This window comes from Aotus nancymaae, unplaced genomic scaffold (assembly GCF_030222135.1).
Source record: "Aotus nancymaae isolate 86718 unplaced genomic scaffold, 86718_ANA_hifiasm-v0.15.2.pri h1tg000131l, whole genome shotgun sequence".
In the NCBI taxonomy this organism is placed as follows: domain Eukaryota; kingdom Metazoa; phylum Chordata; class Mammalia; order Primates; family Aotidae; genus Aotus; species Aotus nancymaae.
The window spans coordinates 7,899,897-7,916,817 of record NW_026988546.1 but is presented as its reverse complement, the minus strand read 5'-3'; the positions used below and the strand labels follow the sequence as shown (position 1 = coordinate 7,916,817).

The 16,921-nt window shown below is 39.7% G+C and overlaps 1 protein-coding gene across 36 annotated transcripts in view; it reads right to left on the bottom strand.

Annotated features, from left to right (window-relative positions):
• The window catches only part of MAP4K4 (mitogen-activated protein kinase kinase kinase kinase 4), a 192,062-nt gene that overhangs the window by 91,224 nt on the left and 83,917 nt on the right, over nt 1-16,921 (bottom strand). For all 36 annotated transcript variants that reach the window (XM_021677407.2, XM_021677413.2, XM_064371367.1 and 33 more), the window contains one exon: nt 6,861-6,917. In XM_021677407.2, the coding sequence (XP_021533082.2) occupies nt 6,861-6,917 (57 nt within the window). The remainder of the gene's footprint in view (nt 1-6,860; nt 6,918-16,921) is intronic.

Sequence of the window (16,921 nt, the reverse complement as noted above, 5' to 3'; positions counted from 1 at the left end):
GATTTTAAGAGCTTTTCTTCAAGGTCTTGTCTTGTATCAATATTTTAAAAATAAATAAATAAATAAACGTGTAGCCTTTATCTACACAAGACTGAGTGAGTAAGGAAACTAACCCAAATTAGGAAGTTAAAATTTAAGATCAAAGATCATTCAAACCAGGTTAAAAGCTGTCTAAGATAAGAAAATACCAGACAAGGAAATTTAGCATCCCACAAACATGGCACATCAATTTCTCTCTCAGTAGCTAAGGGAAAGAAGGACGTTCCTTTAAAAAAGCAGAAGATAAGGAGGGAGGGGTGGTACAGGAGGGAGATACAGATTGTCAAAAATTGATGCATTTCTGGCTCACCCTGACAACCTTGAATGATCCTGTGGTGAGTCTGTCAGAGTTATGCAAAGCAAAGGGAGAAAGTGCCACCAGCTGCCTAACACAGAAGAAGCCAGTACCAAGCTGTAAGGCTCGTAGCGTTTAACTAGCATCTGACGAGTAACAGTGCAGAACAACAGGTCCCACAGCCCACAGAGATCTCTCCCTCCCTTCCTTTTGTTCTTATTTTCAGTCTAGACAAAAACAACACATTCATTACACTGTGCTCCCCTCCAGATGAAAAAGGTAAAATTATTCAGTGTTACATGGCCTTGTGCTATCACTGGAATACATTTGTTTTGCTCCCTCATGCCAGAGCATGAACTCCCTAAGAGCAAGCTGTCCTACCCATGCATGGTCATAGCTCAGAAGACATTCAAAAACCTGTCCACCAGAAGTGACATATATTGCTAAGCTTCTTATATGGCTCTTGCCTTTCCACGTATGATGACAGGCAGAGGTCAGGTTTTTACTTGGCTACTGTAGGGAATTTCGGGGCTTTTACACAGCTTTTACTTCCACAGATCCATGGAATGTGGTTCTGGGAATACTAGAGGATGCTCAATCTACCAACTGGCTCCCAACAGATATCATGCCCAACATCTTCCTGTCCCCTAAGGAATATGACAGAATTGCCATTCACAAACACTGTAGTCTTAACACTAAAAGGAAGTCTGCTCTGACAAATCTGCAAAAACAAATTTTAGAAAGGAGAAATGTGGTAAAGATCCACCTATCCATTAAGGTTCAGATTAAATCAGCTCACTCAACAAGCTTGCTTAAAAACCTGGTGTTTGAAATAGTTATACTTTCACAAGTACAGTAAGTAGGGAATCAAAGATCCAGTTTCTAATTCCTACAGTGTCTAATTAGCAATGTACTCTGGACCAAGAAGTATCAGCATCTCTGAGCTGGAGTTCTTCACCCACAGACAGAAGGGAGTGGGCTCTTTCTAAGATTCCATTAAAAAGCAGGGGGTTTCAAACTTGAAGGTGTATTAGAATGTTTTGGAGGGCTCCAGTCCAGAGTTTCTGATGCAGTAATCTAGGATGAAACCAGAAGCTGTATTTCTAATAAGTTTTCAAGTCCTTTCAGCAGCTGCTAGTTCAATAGTTACATTTTGAGAATCCCCTGCTTTAACACCATCCTATGCCAGAGTGGCTGAGAAAAAGGACCCATTGTTGGAAAGACCACTGGACAGGCCAAAGACTAGACTGGATGCAGCTCTGCTACTCAGTGCTGCTGAAATGCAGTCAAACATCATTCATTCCAAAGAGCACTGTTTCATCCCCATCTGACATAAAACACCAAATTTTAAGTTTGCCTCTGTTCTCCATGCATTAATCTAAGTAATGTTTGTCCTTGATTTGTCCAAAGCAAAAAAGGCCAAAAGAAAAGAAAAATCCTAAACTTCTCCCCTCCATGTCTATTTTAAGTAGTAATACTGTTATAATACTGAAATGATTGTATGTTCACTGAACATTAAAATGTGTTGTTTTATTAGGAACCAAGATTTTCAGTATAAAAGACAAAGAAACATGAGATATACAAGATAGAATTTAAAAAAAAAAAACTCTGGTTTTTGAAACAAAATGTATTTCTTAGCTCTGCCTACTGAAAGGGCCTAGAAGCAATAATACCTCAGTAGCAATGAGCATACTTGGCATCCAGATACTAGTCTTTAAATACATTTCCCACTCAACAGAACTAAGGCTCCTCAGAGGAGAGCATTCTATGTCTTGGCAGGTGAGTTCCAAATATCTACTTGTCCCAGAAAACAAAGAAGTACTTAAAAACTAATAGGGGCATGTCAAAAGGCTACAGACTCCACTGGGGACCCACTAGTCCCCAGTGTACCGCCAAATATGGTACAACTTGATTATATAATAACAGCTGTAATTGATGGAAACACATTAAATAAAACCACCCATGTCCACAGCAATATCCAGAAAAAGAGAGGAGGGTAGGGAGAGGTAGGAGGAAACTCTTCTATAGACTGTTGTTGACTAATAAATACAGAAGGAAGAACATAAAATCATCATTTTGCAGTAATAACTAACCTAAGCAAGAATCATTAAATGAATGCCAAAGCCATTAATTGAAAGGCTGCTCTTGAACAGAATATTCACACAGTGCCGAAGTATCACCCTGGAGATGGATTATTTAGGAAATGCAAAACTAATAATGCACCCTTATGGTAGAGAACACTAGCAGTCACTTCTTTAATCAAGTGACCCAACTTGGCTTCATTAATAATGGGAAGGCTAGGAGTGAAATGGGCTTCACCTAGAACTGATGTACCCCCTGATATGAGGCAATATGAAGTACCTAATACCACCACTGATGTGCTCTTGCCAAAAAAATATTTAATCTGCATCTAATCAAACCTCTTAACATAATTCCAGTTTATATGAAATACAGGAGAGAACGCAACAAGTTAAAGCATAACATGAGGAAACTATCAAATCCAGAATACAGGATATTTTACAAAACAATTTGGCTGAACTTTTACAAAAGTCAATTTTCTTTAAAAAAATAAAAATAAAAATGGAGGCAGGAAGGTAAAGAAAAACTTACTAGCTTAAAAATAAGTTAAGCAATAAGATAATTAAGTATAGTGCATAAAACATTCTTGACACAATCAAAGATATATGAATGTAGACTGAACATTAGGTGAAACTTCATGACACGTAGAAGACTGTCTTTATTTGAAGACAAGCATATTCAAGTATTTTCAGGTGAAGTGTCATGGTGATAGCTGTAATTATTTTCAACAACAATACACATACAACACACATGAACAAAATGTTAACAAATGCTGAGTAAGTGAAAGGTTGAGAGTGTTCACTCTTTCAACAGTTCTGGATGTATAAACTTTTTCATAATAAAAAGTTGGGGGAAACTATTAATATGCAAAATAAAATTCTGTTCTCAGGGACAAACCTCTCTTAAAGAGTTTATGAACTCCAAGTTGAGAAACACTGGTAAAAATCATTTGCCTTGCTTTGTTTTGTGCATGTACTTAAGTTGTAATATTGTACTATTGTTATGCAAGATTTTATCACTGGGGAAAATCAAAGGGTACATGAGATCTCCCTATACATTTTTCTGCAAATCCTCTGACTCCACCATAATTTTTAAAAACACACACACACATTATAAATCTGCTGTCCTAGTGTCATTCACTTTGAGTACATCCTTAATCTGTTCCTTAAGCCTTCCCAAAACCAATCAGATAAAAGACATGCTTTCCTTAAAAAGAGCCTTTCAAAATCCTAAGGACAGTTGATTCTTAATACAAGTACTCACACACCAAATTTGAAGAGACCTTTACATCTCTTGCAAATAAATGCCTCCTCCCTTCCTAGACCCCCTGGTTTCCTCCATAGTCCCTTGTCACTTCACCCCAGGATGAAATCTGAATTCTCAGCTGGCTTTGTTTTCCAGATTCACATAATCAAGCAAAGCAAGCGAAGTGGGCCCACATCTTTGCGTTGTCTGCAGCCAGCTCCAGAGCTAGATTCCTTCAGCCTGCCAATAGCTGACAGCTCGGGAGAAGAGCAGCCACACCATTCAACTTCCCACACCTGCTGCTCTTCTTATTTTCTGGGCCTGAGGAATAACTAGTAGCCTGGTAACTGCCTCTCACTTTCACCTAAAGAGTCAGAACAAGTCTGTGATTTTTCCCCAAAACAAGTATTTGCATCTTTTTGCTTCTGAGATGAAACTAAGTGGAGGTAAAAAAAAAAAAAAAAAAAAAAAAAAACATAGAGAATCCTGTTCTCATCAAGAGAACCCTCTCCAACAGCCCCTCCTGCTGGAGTTGGAACCAGAAGCACATGCTGCAAAATCTCTCACTCGGCCTGCTCCCACTTGCTCCCATGTCCCAGCCAGGCCAATGCCTACAAGTGCAAAAGAGGAGCTCAGAGGAGCTTTGACATGCAGGCTCGGCAAGGGCATGTTTTCCAGGCTGCCTGCTGCACATGGCCCTCTATCCATAAACAACACTTACTTTGGGCACTGACGTGCCCCATGCTATAGCAGAGGTCACTGTATGAAAACAGCACAAAAGAAACATTATTGAGTGGCCAGTATGGTAAATGGTTGATTGGATTTGTATATTTGTTTGAGGACTCACCATCTGGTTTTCATTTTACCTGATTACATGGGTTTTGCAATAATTACTTTTAAAGAAGCCCCCAAAAATACTTATATCATGCATGTATCCAACATTGCCTGATTGATTCTTCAGGCAAGAAAATACCTTTTGTACACAACTCAACAAAAGTAGGATACAAAAGCATCCATTACACATAGCAGTACATACTTTATAGCTATGTTCACAGAACACCAAAGCACTAACAGCTATTATAAGGTAGCAGAAGGCCAGGTATGGTGGCTTATCACGCCTGTAATCCCAGCACTTTGGGAAGCCGAGGCGGGTGGATTGCTTGAGGTCAGGAGTTCAAGACCAGCCTGGCCAACATGGTGAAACCCCATCTCTACTAAAATACAAAAATTAGCTGGGCATGGTGGTGCACACCTGTAATCCCAGCTACTTAGGAGGCTGAGACAGGAGAACGGCTTGAACCCAGGAGGTGGAGGTTGTAGTGAGCTGAGATTCCACCACTGCACTCCAACCTGGGCAACGGAGTGAGACTCCATCTCAAAAACATAAAAATAAAAATAAGGTGGCAGAAGTATATGGATTTAACTTTTTCTTTACATTTTCCCATAACTTACACTTCTTTTTTTTACACTTATAATCAGAGCCAGGCTTAGGTGAAGAAGACCTCTACAGAGAAGGTAAACCCCATTTAGATTCCATTAAAGATGTGAAAGAGGACATATCCTGATCGGTCACAATAGCTATATCAGGGGAAACAGCACAGGTTGAATGACACTGCAAAGGTGAACACTCAGTTCATAAAATTCCAAAAGATTACATTTAAAATGGTACCTACAAGTCTGCCAGTAAACAAGTCAAAAAGTGGTAATAAAAATGCAAAGACCGTATTTGCCAGCAACACCATTCCCAACACAGCACCAGCAAGATAAACGGCATTCTGAACGGAGACTTTGGTAGGAAGATGTTATTGATCATTCTATTCACAGAGAGAGCACTTCATAAATAGCTCAACTATTGTATTTAAATTACAATAACCAAGAAGTTACTGTTTCTTCACCACTCTTTAAAATCATCTTAAATAATATTTAACTGGAAAGCATCCAATTTCCCACTGAGCAGTACACCAAGATAGGATCACTATAATACAACAGAATAGTCTACATCAGAGTATGTTAAGGAGAATCTTTTGGCCATTCAAGTTCGCCATGGTACATACTCATTTTAAAGCATCCATTAATCTGTTTTAACAGAGAAAAGAGGGTGGTCACCTCATAAAATGTCACATCTTCAAATATTTATGAAAGGCTCTATCAGCTGTCCCATGGTCCAGAGACAAGAGTGTTTTCTAATTCTTACTGACACATACTCATGAGGAAGATGACCATGCTGTCAGAGACCAAGCAGAGAGCAAGGCAAAGAAGGAGATTTTGCTCTCTGGATAGACACTGGAGATCAGGCTAGCCATTATCTCCCTTCACAGACCCCAGACTTGGAGAAATTATGGCTGGATTTAAAGTTATCCCAAGTCTCCAATGCTGCTGGTTAACTCTTTCTAGAATCTGTGAAATATGATGCTGAATCCTACTCATAATTAACAAGTTAGAGGCAAACATAAGCATAAAGTAAAATTTCTGATAAAAAGAATTTAAAATGAAATTGATTTAGTTCATTATAATCTATGAACATTTTTAAATAACTTAAATATGGGTTCGTGCATATATTACATGCACACACACAGGCACACATACACCTACTTTTTGTCTTGGTCAAGTTCTCCTCTTTCTCATCTAAAACTGCACAGTAAATGCTCATGCGACCATTTCAAGAACTATTTTTTGCTACTAAATTTTGCCAACAATTTGCTCAGCATTCTAGCAGATGTTTCTGTTTTCCAACCTCTGGGAACTTGGCTGGGACTGTTTTCTTCTCCCATGTTAAAAATAAAAGAAATGGCACAAATGTAGCCTAATACCCTAGAGAAGCTTTTCTCCACTCGAAACCCTCAATCTCCCTATTCATGTGACCTCCATGATCCCTTTTCAAATTTTTTCTTTTCCATTAGAGAAGATGTTTCCAATTATGGCCCATTACGTTGCCAAGGATGACATCACTCAGATGTGGGTGTGCACTGAGTGTATTCTGAGAAAATGCTACTGGCGTTTTGTTACGTGGAGACCATGTACAACAATTTAGGCTAACTAGTCCACTGGACCTACGAACCAACAATGTCACAGAAGGGCAATGTGTTCAAGCGATCAGATTTTCCAAACAGAATAATACTCTATGTTGTTGGAGGAATCCTTATCTTCCATCTAACATAAATTTAAATAAATTTATTTAAAAACATGTGTGACTTAATCTTACCTCAGTGACATCCATAACTTTGATGGCCGCCAACTGACCCGTTTTAACATGTCGACCCTGAAAAACAGAAAAAAATCAATTCGCACCAATTTTTATGCACAGCCATTAGAACAAAATGGCTGGAGTTTCCAACAAATTGTATCTCATCTACTTATCTCTTACTAACCAAGAGTGATGATGAAATAGTCCTGTGCTCTCCAATATAACAAAATGGTTTATAACGAACCACACTTAAAAAACAAGACAATTTTTAGAACAAGTGAGTTTTTGATAAAGCATCAATTGCTTCTTTCCTTCACAGGTTTAATTTACATAACATTATCTCCAAGACACTGTTTTTTCTATACATTAGGTTGGCCATCCTTTATTGTCAAAAATGGATAACTATAATTTTTCCCTTTGTATTCCCAATACCCATTACTTGATTTCACAAGAATCATATTAAAAGTTCTCTTTGAAGTTTTCCTGCAGTCCCAATGTAGGGACTGCAAGAAAGAAACAAGCTAAAGCATAACATGAGCAAACAATCAATCCATTTTTTAAAATTCTTTCTCTCTTCCCCCCAATTTCTTTATACAATCCTTTAAAATTCTGGGTTTTTTTTTTAAAGTATATCAAGAACTGGGGAGAGGAGGGACACAGGCTTCTTACAGGTGTATTATAATGTCTTACCTAGAATCTAAAACTCTGTAACCCATTTATATCATTAGATATCAGACATCATTCTCCTTTTACCTAGATAAGAAGTACTGGGTTTAATTACTGTCAGTCTTGTTCCTCTCTACCCACTCTTTGCAATGCCCTGCTGGTCATTTACTAGGCCAGTAGCAAAAAGCATCCACGTAAGCTGAGCATGATCTACTTAAGGACTTTGTGAGAAGTGGTCCTTCTGCAACAGATGTAAAACAGGAAGAACATCCCCATATTTTCCAACAGCGTGTCTCTCTTGTGGTCTCATGATTTAAAGAGTTGTGAACTTTAAAACTTCAAATCTGAGGAGGAGAGTCTGTGCAGGAACTCAAGTTACAACGTGGACAAAGCAATGACACTATATTACAACTATGACACTGAGTAACTGTACCTGGGCAAGATACCGCTTGGTGTGCCTCAGGCAACTGTCTGTATAAGTGAGATCACAGTGGTGCCCACTTCATAGGACTGCTGTGTACAATTGTGTGGCACATGGTCAATGGCCAAGCACATCGATGGAACCTTGTTTCCCTAAATTAATGAGAGCTCCTATCGTTGGAGCTAACAACTAATCAATTATTTTGTGATGAGGCCAGACCATGTGACAGCATCAGTCTTCATTATCACATACTAGGTCTCCAAATTAGGTCCATTTTAAATTTAAATTTAAATCAGAAAATCATCTGAGAATTCTGCCTCCCTCTTTTCAAACAAGACACTGAACCGGGAAAAATGAATTTGGGACCCATGTAGCCTTGAGCTCTCATCCCTTGTCCATCACCCCATCACTGTATTTCCTCAGGAAAGTTGCTTAACTTCTAGGAGTTTCCTAAGATCACTGGATGACCTCCTGTGTTCAGGTGCCTCGCCCTTGTTCTAGTCAGGCAGGTGGCAGATAAAGTACAGAGAGTCCGTAAGGCCCTGGCCCTGGCACACAGAGGGCTCTCAGCAGGGCTTCATCAATCCACTCCAACAAAGGCCCATGCCAATTCCCTGCTCCTTTTTCCTTGCAGACTGCAATTGTCTCAAATGTAGTCAATGTAGGCCCATTTCTAATTTCTGAAAGGAATGGCCAATATAAGGGGAGGGAATGGGGTTCTAAAATAATGTAGACAGGTAGAAAGGAAGGAAGGAAGGAAGGAGGGAGGGAGGGAGGGAGGGAGGGAGGGAGGGAGGGAGGGAAGGAAGGAAGGAAGGAAGGAAGGAAGGAAGGAAGGAAGGAAGGAAGGAAGGAAAAGGGCCAGGCGCAGCTGCTCATGCCTGTAATCCCAGTACTTTGGGAGGTCAAGGCAGGTGGATCACCTGAGGTGAGAAGTTCAAGACCAGCCTGAGCAACATGGTGAAACCCCGACTCAAATAAAAATACAAAAATTAGCTGGGAGTGGCAGCAGGCACCTGTAATCCCAGCTACTCAGAAGGCTGAGGCGGAAGAATCACTTGAATACAGGAGGCAGAGGTTGCAGTGAGCTGAGATCATGCTACTGCACTTCAGCACTTCAGCCTGGGTGACAGAGCAAGATTCCGTCTCAAAAAAAAAAAGCACACTTCTAAATTTGAAACTAATAGTAATCATCTATCTGCAAAGCAAACTTCTAAATTTGAAACTAATAGTAATCATCTATCTGCTGAGATGGGTCACCTTTGTATAATGGAACCAAAATGGCCAGCAAAATAGTCTTGGAAGAAAAACTAAAGCTAGGACTCAATGTACTGAATGTTCATATGCATACAATCGTGTGCTAAGGAAGCTACACAAAGAGTTTTTAAAAGAACAAAAGTTTGCCTGTCGTTTATTAAATAATACCCAAAAGGGAATATACTGACTCTTCTCTCCGGGTGCGCTATACAAGCTTAAGACTGCCCAAGCTGGGTGGCCCAACTCATGAGGGAGAACTTACCACGCCTCTCCTGGCATCTCTTTAGCTACAACACATGACCTTCCTTCATACCACCTGAAGAGTATTTGAAGAGAAAATGAAAATGTACTTAACCATAAATGTACTGCATTATGCTGGGAACTTAAGGACACAGAAAAAGGCATTACTCACTGACTTCTGGGGCTAGACACCTATCATATCAATTCCATTTTGGTCTCTACAATGTCTCTTAAAGGCTGCTTCAGGCAGCCTGCTCATTGAAGATGAGCAATATAATCATGTTCCTTCACCTAACTCTGGATTACTGGATCACTCTGGACCCACCAGATGTTGGATCACTAAACCACCTAACTTGTGCATGAAAAGATTTTGAGCTTAATATTTAACATGATCTTTTTTCCCTTGTATCATCCATTCTTAAAATATACCAGTAAATTACTCGTCAGTATTAAATATACATACCTATCATCCATGTTACTCTCTTGCCCTATTATCTACATTTCCTGGGCACAATATCCCATCCAGGGTTATAAAATGCCACATGGCAGAGATTAAAGATTCATGGCTTCCTTTATTTATACAGCACTATGTAAACATTAATGTGTTTATGAGACAATTACTGATAAAAAGCCCCCAAATACTATTCACATCTATTTTCTCAACAGATCCTAAACAACCCTATGAGGGCAACAAAGCAGGTCACAAGCCTATTCTACCGATAAGGACCTCTGAATTTTCTTCAGTTATCTGCCCACAGTATAATGGCAGCAGGATCCCCTTTCCACAGTGATTTCACATATATACTTCAAGAGAGGGATTCCTACTGTTTCTACTAACTCGTCAAATTCCTATCAAAATATTTTGTTTCCAAAGAAACAGCTTAAATTATTTCCCCTCTATGCTTTTAAGGGTTAGCAGACACAGCACAATTTAGAATTAAAATTTTCCTTCCAATCAACATCATTTCATATAGCTTGAATGCCTCAAATAATCAGGACCACTGTCCCCTTTGGTAGAGCAAGCTTCTTAGTTTCTGGTTCATTTTTAGTCTTTAAATTTCAGAAAAATGTATGTTTCTTTTTTTAAGAAGAAAACTCAAACTATTCTTAATAGAGGTTCAGGCTGAAGAAAATGGCCTGATTTTCAACTCTCTTTTATGTTCCTAACCAAGTCAAAATTGCCACCTCACACTTGCAAATATACGACGCATGTTCCTAGAAAAACCATCCCATGTGGTTTTAAATGCAGGGCACTATGGCAGCCTATCTGTCTGCCTCTAATGAAATCTGTCCCTGGCCCACAGAGAGGAGCTTAGAGGTAGAAGGAACAGCATTCAAGGGAGGCTTTTAAATCCCAAGACAGTGGCCGAATGCAGTGGCTCATGCCTATAATCTCAGCACTTTGAGCGGATCACTTGAGATCAGGGGTTAGAAACTAGCCTGGCCAACATGATGGAACCCCATCTCTACTAAAAATACAAAAATTGGCCAGGCGTGGTGGTGGGTGCCTGTAATCCCAGCTATTTGGGAGGCTGAGACACAAGAATTGCTTGTACCTGGGAGGCAGAAGTTGTGGTGAGCCGAGATTGCGCCACTGCACTCCAGCCTGGGTAACAGAGCAAGACTCCAACTCCAAAAAAAAAAAAAAAGAAAGTAAGAAAGAAAGAAAGAAAAAAGAAAAGAAAAGAAAGAAAGGGAAAAAAACAAAGATGGCAATGTTCCTATCTACCCAAATGTTCTACTATCACTAAAGGCTAGGTAACTTCATGCTGCATAATCTTTACCTAAATTCCAATTACCCCATTAAAACACATTTGAAGATTAAGTATGTTCATTGAGAGGCAAATTCCACTGGCCTCATCCATATTAAGAGGAACTTTGAGGAGTGAATGAATTCAAGAAATGAAACAGCCTTTGCCTCAGGACTCCAATCTGAAGAGATGGTCTAATACCAACCACTCTATCAGAAAGTTTCACCACTCATCCTCCAACCTTCCCTCACAGAGTCCTGATATTAAATGGTACCACCACCTCACATCTTAGCAAGAAAGTGCACATGACTCAACAGCACTTTTTCCATTCATAGTGCTTTCTCCCCTAAATCTTGCCTTTTTTCAGAATCATAACTTTTGTACTCATACAGCCTAAGAATAAATAGGAGACAAGAAAAATTTATCATGTTTATGACACTATGTCAGATATAAACAAACAAATTAGGAATAGCAAGTGCCTTCTTCCCTTAACAGTCCAGAGGGGTGCACACGCCGAGCCTAAACTCCAGCAAGCATATCCTGTGACACTGGAGAGCATTATAGACCTGAGGTGAGACTGTAAGAACAGGACACAGGCACCACATTGGCCCTACTCTCGAGAGTTAGTGAACAAGCATTTTATATGCATTGTTGTTTACTCCCCACACAACTCAAGTATCATCATCCTCATCTCACAGATGGAGAAACTAAAGCTTAGAGAGGGCTATGTTAGCAAGCTCAAGGGCCGCACCTACACTCGCTCTCTATACCAGGCTGCGTACCTGAAACAGAAAAGACCACAAACATCCTATTAACCAACTTACATAGGAACTGCCAAGTATTCTACTCTACAACGTATTTTAATTGATATAATCAAACATGGCAATACAGTAACCAATAGTAAAAACTTATTTTCAACCCCTGGCCTTTTTCCTCCTGTGATAAAGAAAGAACATCCAACAGGAATTGTTTAGGGAGCATGAAGGCATGTGTATGCACATTCACAAGCCACTCTAGTCCATGGCTTTCTGAAACTGTAATAGGCTTTTACTTGTTCCCATCTTTATCTCATCATAAATTAATGCTTCTTTTTATCTGTTGAGTTTAATCTGAAACAAAAATTTCAAAGTTAATTGCCTGGAATTGGTTTTTTATTTGCTTAATAGTAAAGCCTATTAATGCACATCTCAGTAAGCTGAAGACTACCTTTAACAAGTGCTCAGGACATGCGCCACACTGCTGAGGAGATAAAACACAGCAACCTGCCTGCAGGGAGCTTACAATTTAGAGAGGTGTTTAGGACACATACACACACAAGAAGAGGATCACAGAGATAGGAAAGAGGACAGTGTGAAACCAATTGCTCTGCTCTGCTGGGATGTGCAAAAGAGCTGTTAAGGGAGGAGATATTACTATGGGGCTAGTGGTGTGGACCCATCATGGAGGCTGCAGCTGAGCCTTCAAAGACGCCTGGATGGCGCTGAAGATCATCAAAGGACAGAACACGGATCTCTCAAGATGTGAATTGCCAATAATCCTTTCCAAATTCCAGCAGTTCCTGGACAGTTGAGGTAGCAACTAGCCAGGAAAAAAAAGGGGGAACACAATGATTCCCTTCAAGACTAGAAGCTGTGTCACAAAACCATGTCATATCTCTGCAAACACGCAAGGACCAGAGAAGCTTGTCATACACTGCACCTCAAGAAGACACCAGTCTCCGTCACTAAGTCAAAAGAGAAGATTCCATGGTGGTGTGATGTATGCCTACAACAGAAGGGAAATACCTGGCTGCTTCTCATTCACGACCAACTGGGAAGCTTTGTTTCTTGATATTTGTTAGTTGACTTTTTAGTGGTGTGCTGTTGGTTTGGGAGTGTCAATATTTTGGATTTAAGAGATTTATTGGGGGCAAAGTATACTAAGTTTTTCTATTAAGCATGTCAATTTCAGTAACAAAAATCACTCCCTTTCACCTGTGACATGCAGACTTCCAGGCTCTATCCCAGGCCCAAAGTTATATTCCAGTGTAACTGCAGTATAGGAATCCATGCCTTTTTAAGCCAGTGTTCTAGTGATTTATTACACACTCTGAAGTTTGGGAATTACCTCTTCAAGATTACAAGAAAAGTCACAAACTCAAGTTCTCTTTCCCCTTTCAGACTACATAGTATTTATTACAATTATATATGCAACTTACTGTCTTGGCTGGAGGTTTGGTGTGTGAAGGTTAGATTCACAACAAGTAAATTCTAACAAATATCAATTACGTTTTTTTGTTCCAGAAAAACACATAGCTTATGTTCTGAAATATCCAGGAATTGAAAGGACAGGTAAGCCTACTTCAACAAAATAAGTGATTTTACAGATTAGAAAGAAATTCCAGAGAGCTAGAAGAACACTTACCTGGTTAGCTAAGCCAAACCTGGTCGTCCACTCTCTCCCCAGAATGTCTCATCCACACCAATCACAGTTCAACTTGACAATTCCAATCTACTCCCCTTTCCAAATATTCTTATGTTTACTAGCAAATATGAAAACCTATGTGACCATGAGTTCAATGGAATGAGTTCAGCACTGGGAAATCTACGGACCACTCTTTCTATATCTATCCACCCAAAAGGCAAAGACCAGCTTGACTGGTTGTACACTGTGAAACCCGGAAACCACAGGCCTCATTCCAAAAAGGTGCTCTTTTCCAAAAAGTGTCTGCAAAAAATCCAAAATTACCAAAGTAGGAGAGCATATTAACCAGACAGCTCTCCAGGATCCATCTAAGATAAGAAAACATGTAATCAACCTGAGAGAGATGGCTCATTGTACTTCAGGAAACATCTCAGTCTTCTAAACATCTCCTGGTTGGTAATAGATGATCCCTTCAGACTGGAGTCCTAATAGAGCAGGAGTCAGGAAACATGAGCCCATAAATACACTGCTGTCCTCGTCATGTGCCTCCAGACCCCAAACGAAGCCTGAGGTGAGAGCGCTCCTATTTGTGCACATTTCATCCTCGTAACTACTATTTATCTACTTCTCCCTTCCTTCTATAATCAGGGTTGCGGATGAGCAGGCAGGCAAAGGAAACACATAAATATGTCTGTGCTATGAGATCAGTTGGGACTTTCCAAATAATAAGACAGGGCTTCCATTCCCTAAATAGTGTAAAATTAAAAAACTTAATATAGAATTATTCCTTTCTTAGGTCGCAGCTACCTTATCTGAAACACCACTCCCTTTTAAGAAAGTTATACCTCAATTGCAGGGAATGTGTAGACTTCTATTAAGAATGAAAGAGTCAAAACAGACAGTATGGTAAGACTCTACCTAATGCCACCACTCACTCCCCAAAAAATGAGTCATTTTGCATAGCTGCGTTAGCAGATAACTAAAAGTAAAATAAATTAGGTACCATATATTTTTTCTTTAAGGAGCCAATCTGGATGGAAATCTTTCTATACCCTGAATTCTTGAGCACATTAAAGGTACTTTTCTTAACGGCCCAGGGAAATCATTATGAACACCAATTACTATCCAGTCCTTGCAATTAAAGGATAGCCTCCGGGAATATTACGTCAGACAGTAATATTCTGACTCCAACAAAGAAAGAGCCCAGTCATCTGGGCTCTGCATGCCTGTTCAGTCATTTATAGCTGTGTTCTAGGACAGATGGCAGGGCGGGGGGGACCAGGCAGCAGGATCGGTTCCAATTTGATGAACTATCACCTGTAGCGAAAAATCATCTCTGTGTTAGAGAAATGGAGACAATTTAAGTGAACAGATAATGAAGGGTGCAAGAGAAGAAATCCAGCCATGAGAGTTTATGAGTAATTCTTTCAAAGGGGGTGCGCTACGGTTTGCATGTCCCCAAAGTTCATGTGTTGGAAACTTGATTGTCAATGCAACAGTGTTGGAAGCTAGGGCCTAATGAGAGGTGCAAGGCCATGAGGGAGGAGAAAAAAAAAGTTAATCTGAGAGGGGTTAGTTAGGTTCAGAGTGAGTTCATTATAAAAGGGGGAGTTCAGTCCCCTTCCCCATCCCTCTTAATATTTGATGGCTTCCACATAATGATGCAGCAAAAAGACCTTCACCAGACATCAGATGCTGGTCCCTCCACCTTTGGCTTCTCAGCCTCCAGAGTCATGCATGAGCCAATAAATTCCTGTTCATTTAAATTACCCAATCTGTGGTAGTCTACTACAGCAGCACAAAATGGACTAAGACAAAAGGGGAGGGAAGATCTGGCTGCGCAGTGGGTCAGGTGGGGAAAAAGGACAGATGAGTTTTAGAGATACCTGCTGAAGATGCATTAAAAAGGACAGCACTCCTTGCAAGGGTGGTAACAGCCTTGCAGTCTGGACTACATCATCAAGTGTGAGAAACATGTTTGAAGAGGGAACCTGACAAATTAAAAATAATCAACTAAAGGGTCCGAAAATACAAGGAAGGACAAAGGATTAGCACATGCTTTCTTTCATCAACAGTAAAAGGGCACTGACAAGTCTTCATGTCAGAGCATCTAAAACAATGGAGAGTTCAGATTCTAGAAGCACCTACCACTAGTATTTATTACACATATGCAGCTGCTCTTTGCTACTTGAAAAACCCAACTGTCTAAAGACTCAGCAACTTTTGTTTAATAGCAAGAAAAATTTCTCATTCTTTACTATAGGCAAACTTACATATAAAGTTATTCATTTATTTTAGCCAGTAACAAATACAGCATTCAACAGCCAAGTAATTAGTCAGTATGTTAATATGAACCGTGAAATTCAATCATATATATGACTGTCAACATATGTTAAAAATACTCTACTATCATTGAAGAGTATTTAAGTCAACATTAAATAAAAGATCACTAACTGACCAATGAGAAGGGAGCTCTTCCCAGGTGGCAAGAAAATGGACTGTGCCTCTTAGTGACCCAGTGGGGAACCCAGGTTACACAAGAAAACAGACACGTTCTGAAGCTAGGGCAGACACAGCACTGGAACCCAAGAGTCTATGATCCACATGACATCAGAAGGTATCATACACAAAATAACTGAGTAGATTTTAAGAAGCTTATTTATTTTAATGGCTAAACATTTATCTAGAACAAAAGACAAACACAGATTCTGTCGGGTCCCCTTCCTCAATCCCAAGAAGTTTCTCTACATTTCTCTCATGTGCCTTCACAGTATACTCGATTTCTCCTAATTATATCCACAGTGTAACTTCAATATTGAAATATCACTTCAAGCATCACTAAAACACTCAAACTGAACTCTTCTCATTGGCTTAGAGAAAAAAATTGAAAGTTTCATACACAAATCAAAATGCAAGAGATAAAGAGATGAAAGGGATTCAGATTCCATTCTGGGCTCCTGATCCACCCATGGTCCCTTCCCACTCACTACCAACTCAACCTTCAATTAAGGTTTCAAACTGTTTCCTAACTTCTTTCTCAGCACATGATGAAACTAACTCTATAATACACTGCCCATGAACCTATGTATATTTACACTATTCATATAAAGTCAACTCTAAGAGGCTTTGTGTGTCCCTGAACTATTGTAAAAACAAGTATATTCTGGTTTGTGTGTCTTGCAGCCAGTAGCACAGTTTAGAAGACATCATCTTTTCCTGCATGTGGTCTCTGACAGCAGTATTGGTTTTCCTTCTGGTATTCAATGTCTGTATGCAGCTCTTAATTTGCCTGTGCTGTATATTCACATTTCACTCATTACTCATAACTGTATTATCCCTCC